Source organism: Eurytemora carolleeae, unplaced genomic scaffold, assembly GCF_000591075.1.
Source record: "Eurytemora carolleeae unplaced genomic scaffold, Eaff_2.0 scaffold1052, whole genome shotgun sequence".
NCBI lineage: Eukaryota > Metazoa > Arthropoda > Copepoda > Calanoida > Temoridae > Eurytemora > Eurytemora carolleeae.
The window spans coordinates 1-17,177 of record NW_019396990.1 but is presented as its reverse complement, the minus strand read 5'-3'; the positions used below and the strand labels follow the sequence as shown (position 1 = coordinate 17,177).

Sequence of the window (17,177 nt, the reverse complement as noted above, 5' to 3'; positions counted from 1 at the left end):
TGAACGAGCCTCCACCATATAAATCACAATTATTTAAAATTGTCTATTAGTATTTTCAAAATATAACTTATACATTTGACGGTTTGTTACGTTTTCCCATCTTCCCCGGGAATCCCTGTGATTTAATTATTAGTTGAATCAGGAACCGGTTTGTCTGAGAGAAAAAGTCTTATTTGTATAAATGCGTTAATTTGTTTAGATCATGTTCGAACACGAAAAACGTTAATTTCTTGCTAATTCTAAAATCAAAATTCAACATGTTTTTATATTTTATTATATAATGGTTGATATTGAAATGTGATAAACTTAGATTTTATTGGCTGTTGTTGCTGAAAAAAAACGTTTAAATAGTGTCTATGGAAAGGTAACGTACCTTTCCGCTGGAATTCTAAACGAAAAATTGTTTTTTTTCTTCGGTCATAGATATCTTTCAAAAGTAAGACTATAAATACCAATGAAGAGGCTGAGGTAATATGCTTAGTTTACTATGCAATTACCCAAAGAAGTGAACGGTCCCTTCAAATACTAATTTTCACATCCCTTTATCTTTGCAACCTGAGTTTGTAGATTTCTGTTTACAACATCACAGGTGTTCACTTCCTTTCAAGGTTGTTTATTGAAAAAAATTGATTGGAAAAAGTTTTAAAGGCATGGATACAAACAATGATAAAAAAGGGAAAACTTTGTAAAATCTACCAAAATCCGAAATATATTGCCAGCCCGACTAATTGAAGAGTTAAAAATGATTCAACTATTGCTGAAGAACTACTCTCTGTTGTTGTAGTTGTGGTAGTTGTGGTAGCTTGGCATTTTGTATGTAGTCCTCCAGGACACTTATTATCATCCTGAAATTTGTGAACATTCACTTTTACAATTTTGATATTTTTAAGCTCTTGGATTTTTAGATTGTGTCAACGATTGAACGATTTGAAATCTTTTTTATCTAAAAAGTTTTTAAACCCAATTTAGTTCAAAAACTGTTCAAGCATGTCAACAAACACATATATAAGACGCTTAGTGTTTGCAGTGCAATCTGTTTTTTTATTTATTTACAAGAGTAAACTTCTAAGATCATGTCAAAACTTATTCGATATGAAAATCTGGTTGAATCTGGTATTTGGTATCATATGTTGTATTTTAAATCATTTCAACACAAATATATGAAATGCTTTGTATTTGCAGAATAGTCCCTGTAAAATCTGTTTTTTATTCACTGTGATGAGCTTCCAAGACTGTTTGATCATGTCAATCCATTAGATGGTTCGTGTCTGCAGTATTAGAAGTATTTTCAACTTACCGGAATACACTTCCAAGACTGTTCTATCATATCAACATCAATCCTCTCTGTGTCATTACATTTTATATCTATTCCGTTGCCGGCCATCCTGCTGTCACAGTAGAACCCATTTCTAAATAATTTTAAGGCTCTAATATTAAGTTGAAATGTCTTGAGTTGTTAAATTTGGCAGTCCAATTTCATAATCCAATCTAGCACTCTATTTTATAAATTTCTATTTGTGTTTTCACCCAAACCTGCATGTGTCATCAATCCATAGTTGTCCATCACATTCACATTCTCCAATATCTCCATTACCAGGACATTCTAGAGAAACAAACTTTTTTCATTATGCCCAGTAAACCAGATTATAATTGAAATAAGGTCAATTCCGCAAATCTTCGAAACAGGAATTAATTGTTTTCAAAAGTAACTCTCAGACATTAAAAATAAAAAATATTATGAAATATCAACCATATATACGAATGCGTCAAACACTCCCTTTAAAATCAACTTTAATTTAATGATGTTTGAGTATTGAGTGACGTCCATTTTAGTTGCAGGTCAAATATGAATAAAATTCATATTTTTACCAATTTCCAGCGAGAACCATTGTTCACTCCACATCGAAACAATGATGCCATTGCCTCTAGTCATAGATGTATGGTTGTGCGACGTAGAGATGCAGGCATCGTTTTGTGAACACACGAAATTTTACAGAAAATCGATAGTTTTTACTCAAAAAAAACATCAATTTTTGTTGAAACAAACTTGAAAAAATAATCGATTTCTAATGAACGAACAATTTAATTGATAAATTGAATTTTCAGCTAGAAACAAACGAAATAGATTGTAAATGAACGAAAATTATGAAAACGAAAAAATTAAAATTTGTTCTGAACAACTGATAAAAACGAAATGGATTGTTAAAAAAGAATGACAAACGGACGAATTGAAAAAAGCCAAACGCGCATTCTCTAGTGCTACTAATTAAATACTTTTACACTAATTAACTAATGTAATTGAAATTGGGTTTGAGTATAGGGCTGTTCTGACTTTTTTATCGCCGTTAGTTAAAACCGTTAAAATTTAGTTTTTCAGGCAGCCGTTAGTTTTATATCTAGAAATGGAACGTTCGTTTCTTCAACTTTTTTCTCCTTTTTTAAAGTTATCGATCTTGATATATTTAATGGCAGATATTATAGATCGAAATAGTTACAGTGCCAGCAGTTAAAGAGCCGTTAACGATTATATTATTCAAAAATAGCTGGACAAATTGGAAGACAAACATACAAAAACATCATTAGACCAGGAAAAAAACATCAAAATGCATAAAATTCTGTACTTTAGAAAATAAGCAAGGGAAAATTAGAAGTCGGCGTGGCGTATAAAAACATCAAAATACAAAAAAAATTAACTTTAATTTTATGCAATTTTAAACAGTCGACGTTTTTTTAACACACATCCGATTTTTAGTTAACGATTTGAAAATTAATAGACTCAACTGTTTAATTTCAAAAATCCTGTGTCGTTAACGGAACTTTGCCCAACCCTAGTTTTTTTTAAACATTTAACGAGTTTTGGCTTTCAGGTTGCTCCACAAAGCTTGATTTAATTACATTTAAAAATTTTGACTGTAGAGAAGGAGATTGGACTAAATAAAGAAAAGGTAAAATAATAAAATTTGTGAAACTTACAAAATTATTGGGGACCCTCTGGTAAGCCAAAATGAAGTTAAATGCTTATAAAACAGGCAAAACAGGAAGTTGGTCAAGCTTAACGCAATGTTGCCTTGACGTTATGACGACGTAGGTTGGTAGAATAAAGGAATGAACAAAATGAATTAATATATCATATTACCAACTTTAAACTCTCCAGGGCATATTCTATTCAGGATATCAGGCCTTTAAAATACAAATTAATTATTTTGACTAATAAATATGTGGTAGGTACAGGGTTACTAAAAACAAGATTTATTTTTAAATGACCGGAAATTAAAGTGTTAAATTTAATTGGTGTGATGGCTTAAAGCAAGGTTTTAATGGTACGGCAATGAAAAAAACAAGTTTGAAATTGCTTAAAGATTCAAAAATAAATCAACCCGAACAAATACAAGTTAAGTTATTTTAATGTGACTAACCTGAAAGATTTAGGAACACACTCCCAATCGTATTTGCCAACATCAACGATCAGGATTTCATCCGGACGACAGGTTTTTATGCAACCATCGGCATTCACACCCTCAGGGAACCCAGAATCCATACAGTAGAATCCCTAAATACCGAATCCATACAGTAGAATCCATAAACACCGAATCAACACAGTAGAATCCCTTAATACCGAATCCAGACAGTAGAATCCCTAAATACCGAATCCAGACAGTAAAATCCCAAAACACCGAATCCACACAGTAGAATCCGAAAATACCGAATCCATTCAGTAGAATCCCTTAATACCGAATCCATTAAGTAGAATCCCTTAATACCAAATTTATACAGTAGAATCACTAAATACCGAATTCATACAGTAGAATCTCTTGATACCAAATCCATACAGTAGAATCCCTTTATACTGAATCCAGACAATAGAATCCCTTAATACCTAATCCAGACAGTAGAATCCCTAAATACCGAATCCTTACAGTAGAATCCCTTTATACCAAATCCATACAGTAGAATCCCTAAATACCGAATCCAGACATTAGAATCCCTAAATATCGAATTCATACAGTAGAATCTGTAAATACAGAATACATACAGTAGAATCTGTAAATACAGAATACATACAGTAGAATCCCTAAATACCGAATCCATACATTAGAATACAAATGCATATACAGGTTGTCCAGAATCCATACAGTGCAATCCCTAAATACCGAATCCATACAGTAAAATCCCTAACTTCTGAATTCATACAGTAGAATCCCTAAATCCAGAATCCGTACTGTGGAATCCCTAAATAAATATACAGGGTGTCCAGATCCATACAGTAGAATCCGTAAAACCAGAATCCCTAAATACAGGGTGTCCAGAATCCGTATAGTAGAACCCCTAAATATATATACAAGGTGTCCAGAATCCATACAGTAGAATCCGTAAATTCAGAATTCATATACAGTAGAATCCCTCAATACACATACAGGGTGTCCCACAAAAAATAACAGTAAAGAGACAGATTAAGATCAACTGCGGTGAATGCCGCAAATTATTTCAAAGATCACAGATGATCTTCAAGTCGTCTCTCAACTTTCAATTTTCGTGAGACACCCTGCAATATTAAAACTTTAATTTCTGATAAACTCTGGAAAATCCTGATTTGACCTGAATTAGTTAGAGAGGTTCTTAATCTGATCAAGAATTAATAAGATCTCCATATGTTTACTTTCCAGAGGGTTTCTTTATTAAAGGAAATAATTTGCTAGAAAAGCTAGAAATCTAGAAAAATTGGTGATAAGATAAAGGTTTAAAGGTACCACTGTGAATCGGACATAAATAGAGGGTCACTTGAAATTACACTTACAGTCCCTTTAAGCTTTCATGCTTTCATATTAAAAAATCTAGGATGCCTCGTCAGTCTTTTCAAAGAATTTGTTTCATTCTCCTCAAAACTGGAATAAATTCCAATTTTAATTAATTAAAATAACAGAAAGGACACTAGATACATCTCTCTCTGTAGAATTACAACATCAACCGAGAGAGCGATGTTCTACTCGTAACTCTTTTGATCTAATGTCTCATGGTTATTGTGAACGGATAAAATATAAATCTTGAAAAGATAACATTAAGTGTCCTATCTGTTATTTTAATTAATCTATGGAGTATATGGTGAACTTCAGTGCAGAATCAGATGTAGATTTTAAAGACATTTCTCCCATGGTGGCGCAAGCATGAAGTTTAATCATGTAGTTTGTAAATTAAAGGAAAGCACGCAGAATCCTGTTTTCAGCAGTCCTACATATATCTCCTCGAAGGAGTCATAGATCTTTTAAATTGCTCAAGTTTGCTTCTTCCATCATTTTAATTTTTGAAATATCCATAGTAGCTTTGTTGTGTTTATTTAGTATGTGTTACAGCTATACTCATGACTTGGTCCCAAAAAAGGTAAATTCTTGCAGATTGCTTCTAAGTTTGTACTAGGTTGTATTTTTTATATAACCTGCAATGATCAGAGATCCAAAGCTGTCCATCACACTGACAATCTTTAATATCTCCATTTCCAGGACATTCTAATTAAAACTTAATTTTACTTGCACATATATTAAGCATGATACTAAACCCACCCAAAAATAATCTGAAATGATTATTATGAAGTGTATTCATAGCAATATTGCGTATTTCTGCTAAAAATTTCGATTTAAATCACATCCTGAAAATTGTCCTACCCATATCCAACATGTCTGAACCAAACCAAATCGTTTTAGAATCTTAGGTTGGAAACCCCCTAGGTGAACATATACATGTCTATTTAGCTTTATTTAAAGGTATGAGAAAATTTGCTTACCAGTGTTAAATGAGCCTGGACAAAGAAGAGGTAAAGCTCCAGGCCTAGGAAAAAATTTGAAAAAGATTTTCCAACTTCTTTAAACAAGATTATCCAACTTCTTTACACAAGATTATCCAACTTCTTTAAACAAGATTATCCAACTTCTTTAAACAAGATTATCCAACTTCTTTAAACGAGATTATCCAACTTCTTAAACAAGATTATCCAACTTCTTTAAACAGTTTTGACAATACCACCATTCTTTAAGGACTGATGAGGATATGAAATATATCGAAATTAATTTCCAAACCCGAGTGAGAGTGAAACCCTTTTTTTTGCCAGTTTGGACAATTTACATTCTTTAAACAAGATTATCCAACTTTCTTATCCAATTTCTTTAAACAAGATTATCCAACTTCTTTAAACAAGATTATCCAACTTCTTTAAACAAGATTATCCAACTTCTTAAACAAGATTATCCAACTTCTTTAAACAAGATTATCAAATTTCTTTAAAAGAGATTATTCCATTTCTATAAATAAGAATACCTTTGGTCTCTTAATCATGATAATATAATTACTTACTGTCTTTTTAAAACACATTCCCATGTGTATGTTTTAACATTAACTTGTAAGATTTCATCTGATTTACAAGTTTTCATACATCCTTGGGCGTTTCCTCCTTCTGGTAATTCAGTCTCCATACAGTAGAATCCCTAAAGTAGAATCCATACAGTAGAATCCCTAAAGTAGAATCCCTAAAGTAGAATCCATACAGTAGAATTCTTACTGTAATATCCATATAATTGGATCCCTAAAGTAGAATCCCTAAAGTAGAATCCCTAAAGCAGAATCCCTAATGTAGAATCCCTAAAGTAGAATTCCTAAAGTAAAATCCCTAAAGTAAAATTCCTATTGTAATATCCATATAATTGAATCCCTAAAGTACATTTATTTATCTAAAAGTATACAGAAGAACCCTTGAAATATAATTTTTTTTTTTAGTCTTCGATATCTCTTTCAGAGGAAAAAAAGAAAATTGAGAAAATTTACCTTCATTTAAAGTTTTAAAGGGTATCGTTGTGAATTGAACAAACGGTGAAGTAAAATTAAGTAGATATGTCTCTTTAAAGTAAGCTTTAGTAAATACCTGCGTACAATCATTGTTTATAAACAACTGAGCCCCGCACTGATATAAAATTTAATTTAAAGATTGTATTTGTCTTAAACACATTTAACTAAAGTTTAAACGAAATTCTAGTTCAAATTTTTTCCGGTAAAGCAATAGATTAATAATAACACAAATGTCGTCTTTTCAAGATTTAGGAGTTTTTCGTTCACAATAACCCTGAGACAGAAGCCAAAAAGAGTTACGCGCATGCTGCGTCTAATTACAAGACAGAGAGAGTGAGCCTGTTCTACGTCGCATGCGCGTAGCTCCTCTGGGTCCCTGATCTATTAAAAGGAAATAAAAAAATTGTATTCAACAAAACAAATTAGTTTTTCTTTTTCTAACTGTTGGATTTGATATAAAAAACAGGGTTGGTTTAAAGGTTTTATGAAAACCTGTGTCAGGTAATAATTAGTTCCTACCCCACAACCCCAAATATTGCAATTAAATAACCTAAATTAGATAAATAATTTTACTGTTAAATTTTTAAATGTTTTCATAATTTACATAAAGAAATTGATAACAAAACTTTCCAATCCTTATCTTTGCAACCTGATGATGGCATACAGAAGGCTTAATTTACAATTTTCTTATTCCTGGCATTTCTAAAATGTGGGTAGCCTCATTTAAAATCTAATAAGATGTAAATAATTTGGATCGATTTTAGGTAATTAAAAAACAAAATTGTCTAAAAATTACAAAAATCTTTTTATTTTATTTCCTCGCAGATTCCCAGAGTGTTATTCCCATATTCACAGACTGCAGGTTCTCTAGTTGTAGTTGTTGGACGATCAGTGGTTGTTGTAGTTGTATTTGTTGTTGCTGTTGTTGTTGTTGTTGTTGTTGTATCATTTTGTGTCAAAACAGCACTAGAACATTAGGTTTTAATTATAATTTATTTTTGTTCTAATTCCCCCACGCTTTTAATCTAAATTATGCAAGGGATAAATTAAGATACTTGACTTTGAAATAAATTTAAACTCTTTTTTCTTCATAGCCATCTGTACATATCTTATTAGCTTGTTTTTGTTATATTTGTTTATATTGGTTGAATTCGATTTATAAACGTGAAATCGGTTGATTCATTTGCACACTTAAGCAACCCTTAGGAATGGGTTTAACGACATCAAAATTGACGGTTTGTTAACGAAAAATTTCGTTAATTTTCAAAAACTTGCCGTTTGTCAACGGAACGTTGCCCAGGCCTATTTATGGTGGTAAAAATTGATAACTTTTGTACTACAAATTTTCGATTTATCAAAATTTTGGGGCTAAGCTTATTGATAGAAAGAGGGACGCAAATGGGCGTTCTGTAATACAGTCGTCGTCATTTATATCAAAACAATGAAGACGACCTTCTTTTTCAACTTTGATTTCTACCAATCTTTCAAACAGCAGGACACATAAACATGTTAATAAAGAGAATTTGTCGATTAACAGCTTCTCGTTGTTCACTTGCAAACTTGTAATTTGAAAATGCTGTTAGGGATCATATCATTATTATTAAAACGTCGTCTTCATTGTAAACTAATATAGCCGCCGACCATTGTATATTGTAAAAAAAAAATTGTGCTTCACAAAAATTTTCCGAGACGGGAATCATTCAGTTGGCTATTTGTAATTAGTTTGTATTTGTACTGTACTGCACTAAACAAAATAGTTTATAATTAAGAAACAAATAAAGAAGATGGCAATCATTTAAATGTTAAAAAAATAAACCTGACTAGACTCAGCACAAAGAGGCCAAAATAACCTTTAAACATACATTAATCATAATTAAATATATAATAAATTATGGGCCTGTCTGTCTGTTGGTTGTCTGTTTGTTTGTATCAAAGACACGCACGTCTAAACCAAGGGGCGGAAACATCAGGTATGTGTGTCTGTACCAAAAGAGAGTTTGTGTAAGCAATACCGAACTGAAGACGTGTACTGTAGGTATATACAGTATTTGTACAGTCTAGGAAAGTACATTTGTTTATTGTTAATTGTTTACTTAAAAATAAGGTTAATATATATTTAATATATATATATATAGTCAAATTTGCATGCAAAGAATATAACCAAAAGAGTGTGCGTGTGCAATAACGAACTCGTCTGCAAAGCAGTGCGACTGACTTTCTCATGCCAGACCAGCGCCATTTCCCTTCCCTTTATTCTTATTCCCTGGTCAAAACCAGTTGGCCCAACCTTGACCCTATTGGCCTATGATAGGTTTATGGCTGGTCAAAATAAAAAAAAAAGCGTAAAGCGCAGGCCTGGTTTATTCTATTACATCATGGATAATTCTTAATATTTCAGAATCATACGGAAGGAATTTTTTTTTTCAAAATAAGGAGAATAAAAAAATATAGTGACCTTTTGCTGCCATCCTGCAGATGCAAACTAACAAATAAGAATTTAGGTCTTTGATAAAGATAAAATAATCTCGACCGGAGCCTTTAAAAAAAAATGGGCATCTTTAATTTTTTTAACCTCTTCATTTCTACATTTTAGGTATGCATGCAATAAAAAAATGTAAAAATGATACAACCCCCCCCCCCCCCCCAATAATAAAACAAGACGCGTTTAGTTATATAAAGTGAAGATTTTACATCATCGCTAGTTAGTTAATTTATTGATTTACCGCTTGGGAAACATTTTATTGCATTGTAAATATTATCATCCATAAAAATATATATTATATTGAATATTTTGATCAAGTCACTCTGGATAAACAATAATTGAACAAAATATATTTCAGATAGAAAAAGAGATATAACTCTATTATTTTTGGCTAAATCAATGATTTAAATCTACTCGTTCAATTTCGAATGTACTGAGAACATAAAATAATATTACCCTGCAGAAAATTGCTACAAGAAAATGCCACACATTGCAATTTGATTTTAATTTTGCATTTTCAAGCAGACTATTTCGTACAAAGAAATAAGCATGAGAAGTTGAAGGGACTATATAAACATAAGTTTTAGTAACCCTTCATGCAAAGATGGCAATGCCGATTTACAACGATATCATTAAAACCTTTGAGTGGTCATCTAAGGCCAAAAAAAGAATCTCCCGTAAAATCAAAACTGAAAGCTACGAGGTCGCTAAACCGTACAAATAAAATTTAAAGTAGAGGAGCTACAAGTTCACTATAACATAACAGTAAAATCTAAACTACATAACAGTAAAATCTAAACTACATAACAGTAAAATCTAAACTATAGAAGTGCTTCGACGTAACAATTAGTCCAACCAGTAAAATCAAAACAAGAGGTGTTACGAGGTCAAAAGATCGTACCAGTAAAACAAAAGTAGAGGGGCTACAAGGTCACAAAACCATACTAGTAAAATCAAAGTATAGGAATTACGAGGTCACAAAGTCATACCAGTAAAATCAAAACTAGAGGAGTTATGAGGTCATAAAGTCGCATCAGTAAAACAAAAGTACAGGAGCTATGAGATACAAAAGTCATACCAGTAAACAAAACTACCAGTAAAATCAAAGTATAGGAGCTACGAGGTCACAAAGTCATACCAGTAAAACAAAAGTATAGGAGTCACGAGGTCACAAAGTCATACCAGTAAAACAAAAAAAGAGGAGCTACGAGGTCTCAAAGTCATACCAGTAAAACAAAAGAAGAGAAGCTACGAGGTCACAAAGTCATACCAGTAAAATCAAAACTAGAGGAGCTACGAGGTTTCAAAGTCGTTTGAGTAAAACAAAGATAGAGGAGCTACGAGGTCACAAAGTGATACCAGTAAAAGGAAAACTAGAGGAGCTATGAGATCACAAATTCATACCAGTAAAACAAAAGTAGAGGAGCTACGAGGTCACAAAGTCATACCAGTAAAACAAAAGTAGAGGAGCTAAGAGTTCACAAAGTCATACCAGTAAAATCAAACTAGAGGAGCCACAAGGTCTCAAAGTCTTACCAGTAAAACAAAAGTATAGGAGCTACGAGGTCACAAAGTGATACCAGTAAAATCAAAACTAGAGGAGCTAAGAGGCCATAAAGTCGTATCAGTAAAACAAAAGTACAGGAGCTATGAGATACCAAAGTCATACCAGTAAACAAAACTACCAGTAGAATCAAAGTATAGGAGCTACGAGGTCACAAAGTCATACCAGTAAAATCAAATTAGAGGAGCTACGAGGTCACAGAGTGAAACCAGTAAAACAAAGATAGAGGAGCTACGAGATCACAAAGTCATACCAGTAAAATCAAAATTTGAGGAGCTACGAGGTCACAGAGTGAAACCAGTAAAACAAAGATAGAGGAGCTACGAGGTCACAAAGTCATACCGGTAAAATCAAACTAGAGGAGCTACGAGGTCACAAAGTGATACCAGTAAAATCAAAATTAGAGGAGCTACGAGGTCACAGAGTGAAACCAGTAAAACAAAGATAGAGGAGCTACGAGGTCACAAAGTGATACTATTAAAATCAAAATTAGAGGAGCTACGAGGTCACAGAGTGAAACCAGTAGAACAAAGATAGAGGAGCTACGAGGTCACAAAGTCATACCGGTAAACCAAACTAGAGGAGCTACGAGGTCACAAAGTGATACCAGTAAAATCAAAATTAGAGAAGCTACGAGGTCACAGAGTGAAACCAGTAAAACAAAGATACAGGAGCTAGGAGGTCACAAAGTGATACCAGTAAAATAAAAACTAGAGGAGCTATAAGGTCATAAAGTCGTATCAGTAAAACAAAATTATAGGAGCTACGAGATCACAAAGTCATACCAGTAAAACAAAAGTAGAGGAGTCACGAGGTCACAAAGACATACCAGTAAAACAAAAGTAGAGGAGTTACGAGGTCACAAAGGCATACCAGTAAAAAACAAGAAGAGCTACGAGGTCACCAATTCATAGCAGTAAAATCAAAACTAGAGGAGCTATGAGGTCACAAAGTGATACCTGTAAAACAAAAGTAGAGGAGCTACGAGGTCACAAAGTCATACCAGTAATAAAACAAAAGTAAAGGAGCTACGAGATCAGAGATTCGTACCAGTACAACAAAAGTAAAGGAGCTACGTGGTCACAAAGTCATACCAGTAAAATCAAAACTAGAGGAGCTACGAGGTCACAAACTCGTACCAGTAAAATCAAACTAGAGGAGCCACGAGGCCACAAAGTGATACCAGTAAAATCAAAATTAGAGGAGCTACGAGGTCACAGAGTGAAACCAGTAAAACAAAGATAGAGGAGCTACGAGGTCACAAAGTGATACCAGTAAAATAAAAACTAGAGGAGCTAAGAGGTCATAAAGTCCTATCAGTAAAAAAAAGAGGAGCTACACGGACACAAAGTCATACCAGTATAGTTGGGCACGTTCAGCTTATTTTCATTTCGTTCGTTCATCGTTAGAGAACAGTCCAATATAACTGATTTCTCTCGTTCTCAAAGTTTTCATTTAATTGGTATCTACTTCGTTCGTATTCTCCCTGAACGATCGTTCCTTCTATAAAGTCACTATAGTTTTTTTTAAAGTTGTTCCAAAAATCGCTCGTTCAGTAAAAAAAAACGGATCGCGTTATTTCAAGATTCTGCGAATGGCTTTAAATCGTTATCTCTTTAATCATTCGTTTTAAAAATAGATAGTCTGAACGATCCTATAAATCATTTTTCTATCGTTAGTTTTTTTCTGAGCGGCACCATCGTTCACGACAAATCTCGTTCATTCACAAAAACGTTGCCCATCTCTAGCATTGATCCTCAAATTTAAAAGCGTCCACATTAATAAAAAATGTCGAAATCAATCAAGCATTCAAGTTAAATGATATTCTACACAAAATTTCCACCCTCTGAGAATTTAAAAAAGCTAATTTAGTCAAGATTTTATTTTGTAAGAAAACGAAGACAATGAGACTTCTACCTTATATTTACGATGCATTGCATTTTAAATCAACTATTTTTTGCATTAAAACTGTTAAAATTGAATTTTTTTTACAAACAATTGAAATTTATCAAATCACAAATTTTTTTTTTTTCTATGGTAATATTTAGGCACAGTAATCCACAAAGTGTGAACGCTCTCGGGCAAAAATATATTATTATTTTTTCAATTTCTCCTTTTAAACTTAGCTAAAAAACGCGTTGTATCTTAAATGTACTTTGGCTTTACAAAAGTATATTTAATAATTTAAAACCAAAGGCCACACACTTCAAAGTCGACCCCGTCTAGAAAACTGATTTTATAAGTCTGTATAGATAATATTAAAGACACCCTTTCTTAAGAAAAAGATCGAATTTTAATCAATTTTGTAATTTTTTAACCTCTAATATTCTTTTCTTATATACACGCAAAGTTTATTTAACTAAATGGTTTGGAATGGGATGTAAGAGAAACTTTAACTTTTCCAGAACACATTACATGAATAATTTTTCGATAAAAATCATTCAATGTTTATTATATATATTTTTTTTAAATGTACAAAACTTGCGTATTTTGAAAATATTTCTCGGCTTATTTTGGACTGATGTAGCTGAGGTTGAAGAATCAGGATTTATTCTCCAGAATATCCTCCTGGTTGGGTTGAGCTGATGTTAAATGTTCAGGATTTAATCTCCAGGTAGAGATTAGAAGAAGTGGTAGAGAACCAAAGATTAAAGACAAACCTAGAACCATCATAACAGCATAGGAGTTTAACCGGGAGGAAATCTAAATAATGATAGAATTTGTTATAATTTGTTATAATTTGTTATAATCATAATTGTACCTGAACCCGTATCTGTACCTGAGCTAGTATAGGTGGACCGGCTAGATTACAGATGCCGGCTATCGTAAGACTGACCGGATAAGTATGGTTAAGACGATCAGCTCCTAGCTCATCTGAGAGTAGAGCAGGATATATTCCAATAAATACTCCACTACATATACCTAGGCAATCAGATTATTGAACACAGCACTTAAATCTAAGGTACAAAAAGTTAATTGAGAGAGGTAGTTGGGAGAGCCACTGGAAAGTAGCTGAACTTTGCGCTTGTTCAACTACATCTACTTGTTTATTAAATTCACAAAATTCGATATTGATAAGTCATGCAATTTTTTTAACGTGTTCCTGTATTAATAAAATTAAAAGTGTGTCTTGTTGAGTTTACCTGCAGTAAATGTGCAGCATCCTACTACAGTTGGGGGAACTAAAAATATAGAATATTATACTACAGTTGGGGGAACTAAAAATATAGAATATTCTACTACAGTTGGGGGAACTAAAAATATAGAATATCCTACTACAGTTGGGGGAAATAAAAATATAGAATATCCTACTACGTTGGGGAAACTAAAAATATAGAATATCCTACTACAGTTGGGGGAACTAAAAATATAGAATATCCTACTACAGCTGGGGGAACTAAAAATATAGAATATCCTACTACAGTTGGGGGAACTAAAAATATAGAATATCCTACTACAGCTGGGGGAACTAAAAATATAGAATATCCTACTACAGTTGGGGGAACAAAAAATATAGAATGCTAAAAACAAGGGACTCTATAATCTATACATGCATCTCTCAATTAGCAGGAAACTGTTGTAATAGCATTCTTTGTTGCATAACATAGGAATAACTTTTCTTTATTATATTTATTAGTTATTAATCAGACAAACTGCCAAGAAAGCACTAAATATTCGAGGACCTACCCCTGAGACCGTTATTTTAAGGAGGCAAAACATTGTGAAATACGAACGTCGTAGTATATAGTATATAGGAATAAGATGCAGGATTTACTCTACCATATTTTATAATTAGAAAATTATAATTTGTACCTTGAAAAGCTAAAATTATCATAGTCAAACCAGCTCCAGATAAACCTCCACAGTACCACAACCATCTAAATTTACAGGAACCATAAAAAATGACACTTTATTGACGACCTGCAAGAGTTTTAAGATTAAAGACAGTCTTTACTGGAAATAGGCCAAAAAGACAGGAAGGATACAGGAAGGATACAAGAAGGATACAGGAAGGATTCAGGAAGGATACAGGAAGGATAAAGGAAGGATGGATACAGGAAGGATACAGGAAGGATAAAAAAGGATACAGAAAGGATAAGGAAGGATACAGGAAGGATACAGGAAGGATACAGGAAGGATACCAGGAAGGATACAGGAAGGATACAGGTTGGATATAGGAATGATGAAGGAAGGATGCATGAAAGATACAGCAAGGATAACGAAGGATAGAGTAATGATACAAGAAGGATACAATTGAAGGATACAAGAAGGATACAAGAAGGATACAGGAAAGATACAGGAATGATGATGGAAGGATACAGGAATGATACAGGAAGGATACAGGAAGGATAAAGGAAAAACACAAGAAGGATACAGGATGATTAAAAATACTAAAAATTCAACAAAAATACCTTGTCCCAAATTTATCAGAAAGAGCTGGGCCAAACACTCTACCAAAAAAATCTCCTGAAGAAAAAGATCAAATATTGTATAAAGCAATATTAAAACTTATTGTAGAATTCTACCTATTGAAAAGATTGAAAGGAAGAGTGAACCTTGTTGAGAGTTAAATTGAAAAACAGAATTTAGATGAAGAGGAAGATAAAGACCAAAGTTGGTGTATCCTAAATAGAATATATTTAATCTATAAAGATAAAATAGAAGACTGTTGATTGTCTTCAGGGGACTACTCCGAGAGTAATGCAGAAAATACATGATGTTGTGTAATGTATAGTCCTTAATTTGGAACTACATTGGGCTGCAAAGGGGAATGTCAGTTCTCAGTAAAGTACAATGCATGCATTATAGTACAATATAAAAAAGTAAAGTACATTCAAGTACAGCACAGTCAAGTACAGTACAGTCAAGTACAGAACAGTCAAGTATAGTACAGTCAAGTATAGTATAGTCAAGTATAGTACAGTCAAGTACAGTATATTCAAGTACAGTACAGTCAAGTACAGTATAGTCAAGTAAAGTACAGTCAGGTACACTACAGTGAAGTACAGAAGTACAGTACAGTCAAGTACAGTACAGTCAAGTACAGTGCAGTCAAGTAAAGTGCAGTCAAGTACAGTACAGTCAAGTACAGTACAGTCAAGTACAGTGCAGTCAAGTTCAGTGCAGTCAAGTACAGTACAGTCAAGTACAGTACAGTCAAGTACAGTACAGCCAAGTACAGTGCAGTCAAGTACAGTGAAGTCAATTACAGTACAGTCAAGTACAGTACAGTCAAGTACAGTGCAGTCAAGTACCGTACAGTCAAATACAGTACATTCAAGTATGTACAATTCTGTCAAGTAGAGTACAGTCAATTACAGTACAATCAAGTACAGCACAGTACAGTTGAGAGTATTACCTACAGTAGTTGAGCACATTCCCCAGATGATGCACCATAGTTTTGGTTCGAGAAAAATACTTTTAGTTTTCTCTTCAACCCCAGCTAAGGGACCAGGTTTAGTGATTTTAACGATATCTTGACCTTTCCTAGCACTGAAACAAAATAACGGATATATCTAAAACAAACATTAAAAGTGTGACTTTTGAGTCATACTTTTAAAGCAGGTCCCTGTAAAACAAAACACAGGTCCCTGTAGAGACAAATCTACCTGTAGAATAGACTGGCAGGTGTTGTATGTAGTAGTATAGCTGCCTGTATACTAGAATCTACCTGTAGAATAGACTGGCAGGTGTTGTATGTAGTAGTATAGCTGCCTGTATACTAGAATCTTCCTGTAGAATAGACTGGCAGGTATTGTATGTAGTAGTATATCTGCCTGTATACTAGAATCTACCTGTAGAATAGACTGACAGGTATTGTATGTAGTAGTATAGCTGCCTGTATACTAGAATCTACCTGTAGAATAGACTGGCAGGTGTTGTATGTAGTAGTATAGTGGCCTGTATACCAGAATCTACCTGTAGAATAGACTGGCAGGTATTGTATGTAGTCGTATAGCTGCCTGTATACTAGAATCTACCTGTAGAATAAACTGGCAGATGTTGTATGTAGTAGTATAGCTGCCTGTATACTAGAATCTACCTGTACAATAGACTGGCAGGTATTGTATGTAGTAGAATAGCTGCCTGTATACTAAACTCTACCTGTAGAATAGACTGGCAGGTATTGTATGTAGTAGTATAGCTGAAGTGTATTCTACCATGATGTGCAATTCTAATTTGTTATCTGTATTCATAATTATTAGTATCTTAATTATTTTGTATGTTGACCCAGCCGGGCTAGCCCGGTCAGTTCATTCTACCTGTTTATAAATAAATTAGTTGAATATCGTTAATTGA

The 17,177-nt window shown here is 33.2% G+C and overlaps 3 protein-coding genes across 4 annotated transcripts; all 3 read right to left on the bottom strand.

The window, feature by feature from the left end:
• Positions 1–255: 255 nt before the first annotated feature.
• On the bottom strand, positions 256–3,575 carry LOC111710837 (uncharacterized). The gene is made up of 5 exons (XM_023484997.1): positions 3,417–3,575; positions 3,137–3,180; positions 1,534–1,603; positions 1,298–1,409; positions 256–845 (listed from the first exon to the last, which is right to left on the bottom strand). Exons 1-5 carry the CDS (start codon positions 3,536–3,538, stop codon positions 693–695), a joined length of 501 nt encoding a protein of 166 aa, XP_023340765.1. The 5' UTR covers positions 3,539–3,575; the 3' UTR covers positions 256–692.
• A 1,786-nt stretch (positions 3,576–5,361) lies between these two features.
• Positions 5,362–9,318, bottom strand: LOC111710841 (C-type lectin domain-containing protein 141). The gene is made up of 7 exons (XM_023485009.1): positions 9,287–9,318; positions 8,648–8,681; positions 7,650–7,797; positions 6,908–6,946; positions 6,343–6,473; positions 5,777–5,820; positions 5,362–5,501 (listed from the first exon to the last, which is right to left on the bottom strand). Exons 1-7 carry the CDS (start codon positions 9,297–9,299, stop codon positions 5,398–5,400), a joined length of 513 nt encoding a protein of 170 aa, XP_023340777.1. The 5' UTR covers positions 9,300–9,318; the 3' UTR covers positions 5,362–5,397.
• Positions 9,319–13,320: 4,002 nt separating this feature from the next.
• LOC111710843 (uncharacterized) lies at positions 13,321–17,158 on the bottom strand. Of its 2 annotated transcripts, none has more exons than XM_023485011.1 (8): positions 16,983–17,158; positions 16,237–16,370; positions 15,404–15,502; positions 15,290–15,344; positions 14,691–14,755; positions 14,021–14,059; positions 13,657–13,799; positions 13,321–13,580 (listed from the first exon to the last, which is right to left on the bottom strand). In XM_023485011.1, exons 1-8 carry the CDS (start codon positions 17,072–17,074, stop codon positions 13,419–13,421), a joined length of 789 nt encoding a protein of 262 aa, XP_023340779.1. In that variant the 5' UTR covers positions 17,075–17,158; the 3' UTR covers positions 13,321–13,418. The 2 variants fall into 2 exon arrangements, with proteins under 2 accessions (XP_023340779.1, XP_023340780.1); XM_023485012.1 differs by lacking the exon at positions 16,983–17,158 and adding an exon at positions 16,487–16,721.
• Positions 17,159–17,177: the final 19 nt, after the last annotated feature.